Genomic DNA, 2,687 nt, shown 5'->3' with positions numbered 1-2,687 from the left:
CTACGTCTTTAAAATTTAAAGCAGAATTACAATGTTTTTATTTTAGTGAAATGAAACATTTTCAAACAGAAGGAATCAGGGTTTATAAATCAGTCTTGATCAGTAAACACATTCTAAGTCCTCACTATATGTCATATACAATTGTTCCAATTTTTTAAGCACTGATTCATTCTTTCAAATAATAACCTGTATCATGACTCATAAAAATGCAAAAGATATTATTTGTTAACATTTAAAAATAAATGATATGATATTACCAATTTGAAATTTTATTTTCTTACAGAAATATTTTATGAGATAACAAAAATTATTTTCTACACTTACCAGCCAAAGCAAGAATATATTCTTGAAATCTTGTTCCTATGCGGTTAGTGGCAGTGCAATTATATCGTCCAAAATCATTGTCAGATGTAGGTGCAATCTAAAATAATCATAATCATAATAGTTACAATTCTACACCATACAGAAGTTTTAAAATAAACTATAATATGCCTACCACTTGCACACATGTTCTATTATTTACCCCACAATTCCTTGTCATAACTGTTTTATTTTCTTTATCAATTAAGCATTATTAAATAACATAAATCCTTTTGAGATGTATCTACAAACTGATACCATCCATAAGACTAGATGAATCATAGTGTATTTATTAATTGATTAAGTGGACAAATGCCACGATTTTGATGTATCTATTGAATAGCAAAATCATTATATCCTCCTATATACGAAGCTCAGAAAGTAGTATACAGCTTGAAAATAATGTATAGCAATCGATGCAGGTGTAAACTTGAAAAATGGAGTCTTGTTCCAAAAACATTGTTAACTCTGTTTTCTCTCTTTTTGCTTCAGACCAGGCTGATTTAAAGTTTAACAAAGGCTCAAAATATTTGAGGTTTTCTGCCACTCTTGAGTTTACTGAATATAAAATACTAATGAAGGATGAGAAATTATTAAAAGCAAAATCTTTCCAGGAAGGTATCCTGCAAGAAAATATTACCCTTGTGCAACAATCCCTGTAGACAGTACTTTTTCTTGACATCTAATAACAGTATCTTGCCTCAATCTGCATTCTATTCCTATCATTCTCTTTCATTTTAGGTGTAAAATAACTGACCTCAATCCTTGCACATTTGAAATCTGTAATTAAGTTAACCTTCGGGGATTCTATTGGTGAACATTGGAACCAACCTAGTAATTCTAATGTCCAGAAATTCTGAAGTATCAATTTAGAAAAGAGATTTGATGATAGTAACAGATATAATTTTCAATCCCAGTAACTATTATTAAGGGAGAATATTCTTACAACAAGAGTTGCTGTTAATTTCAACTCTATCCCAAAAGAGGGAAAAATGATTTTGTGGTAATGGGAGGCTATTAACTAAAAGTGCAATTTTGAGGTCCATTGAAGATGATAATTCTTAAAGAGCACAAAAAAGCTGTGTCATTCATTTTCGAGTCAGCTGTCCATTTAGGAAAAGATCATACAATTAAAATTTAGAAGTTTTAACAGCTCTTATATAAGTACTTAGCAGTGATTAAAATATTAACATTTATTATATGTGCAGCTTTTAAGAAACAAGGCTAATTTAGCTCTAAAATAATTTTACTAATGAGAAAGATTTAACAATGAAATTTCTTATTCTACAGGCATATGCAAAAGTTATTTGTATATTCAACAAGGAAGAATGTGTTTACTGAATCAATACAATATAGAGACAGGATAGCCACAAGGAAGAACTGTGACTATCGCACAGCTCCTTAAGATTAATAATTTAAATATAGCCATTTTCCTTGGAACAATTTTAAAAAGGCTCAATTCTTCTCTCTTTTTTTTTTGTTACCTGAGCTGGAGTGCAGTGGCATCATCATAGCTAACTGCAGCCTCAAACTCCTGGGCCCAAGTGATCCTCCTACCTCAGCCTCCAAACCTGGGACTACAGCAGACATATATATGCCACCCTGCCTGGCCAATTGTGTATGTATATGTGCTTTTTTTTTTTTTTGGAGAGATGAGATCTCTCCAAAATGGTCAAAATATCACCATTATCAGGAGTTTGGAAAAAGTTGGTTCTACCCCTCATGGATGACCATAATGGGTTTAAGACTTCAGTAGATGAAGTAACTGCATATGTGGGGAATATATCGGGAGAACTGGAATTAAAAGTAGAGCCCAAAGATGTGAATGAATTGCTGCAATCTCCTGATGCAACTTGAACAAATGAGGAGTTGCTTCCTATGGATGAGCAAAGAAAGTGGTTTCTTGAGAAGGAATCTGCTCCTCATCAAGATGCTATGAACAATGCTAAAATGACAAGAGATTTAGAATCTCTAAAGAGATTTACAATATAACATAAACTTAGTTGATAAAGCAGTGGCAGGGCCTAAGAGGATTGGCCCTGATCTTGAAAGAAGGTCTATTGTGCATGAAATGCTATCAAACAGCATTATATACGACAAGGAAATATTTTGTGGGAAAAAAAAAGTGTTAATTTATACAGCAGACTTCATTTTTGTCTTATTGTAAAAAATTGCCACAGCCACTCCAACTTTCAGCTACCACCATCCTGGTCAGTCAGCAGCCATCTACATCGTCCACATCAAGGCAAGACCCTCCACCAGCAACAAGGTTATAACTTGCTGAAGGCTCACATGATTGGTGGTATTTTTTAGTAATGAAATATATA

General features: G+C 32.8%; 1 protein-coding gene across 1 annotated transcript in view; it reads right to left on the bottom strand.

The window, feature by feature from the left end:
• LOC105824371 (neural cell adhesion molecule 2-like) overlaps nt 1-2,687 on the bottom strand; it is a gene marked incomplete at both ends in the record, with an annotated part of 241,722 nt that overhangs the window by 122,608 nt on the left and 116,427 nt on the right. Inside the window, one exon of the mRNA XM_012661793.1 lies at nt 325-421. Within this exon, the coding sequence (XP_012517247.1) occupies nt 325-421 (97 nt within the window). The remainder of the gene's footprint in view (nt 1-324; nt 422-2,687) is intronic.

Source organism: Propithecus coquereli, unplaced genomic scaffold (genome assembly GCF_000956105.1).
Source record: "Propithecus coquereli isolate 6110/MARCELLA unplaced genomic scaffold, Pcoq_1.0 Scaffold732, whole genome shotgun sequence".
Lineage (NCBI taxonomy): Eukaryota > Metazoa > Chordata > Mammalia > Primates > Indriidae > Propithecus > Propithecus coquereli.
Note: the sequence above shows the minus strand (reverse complement) of the source record. Positions and strands in the feature narration are given on the sequence as shown.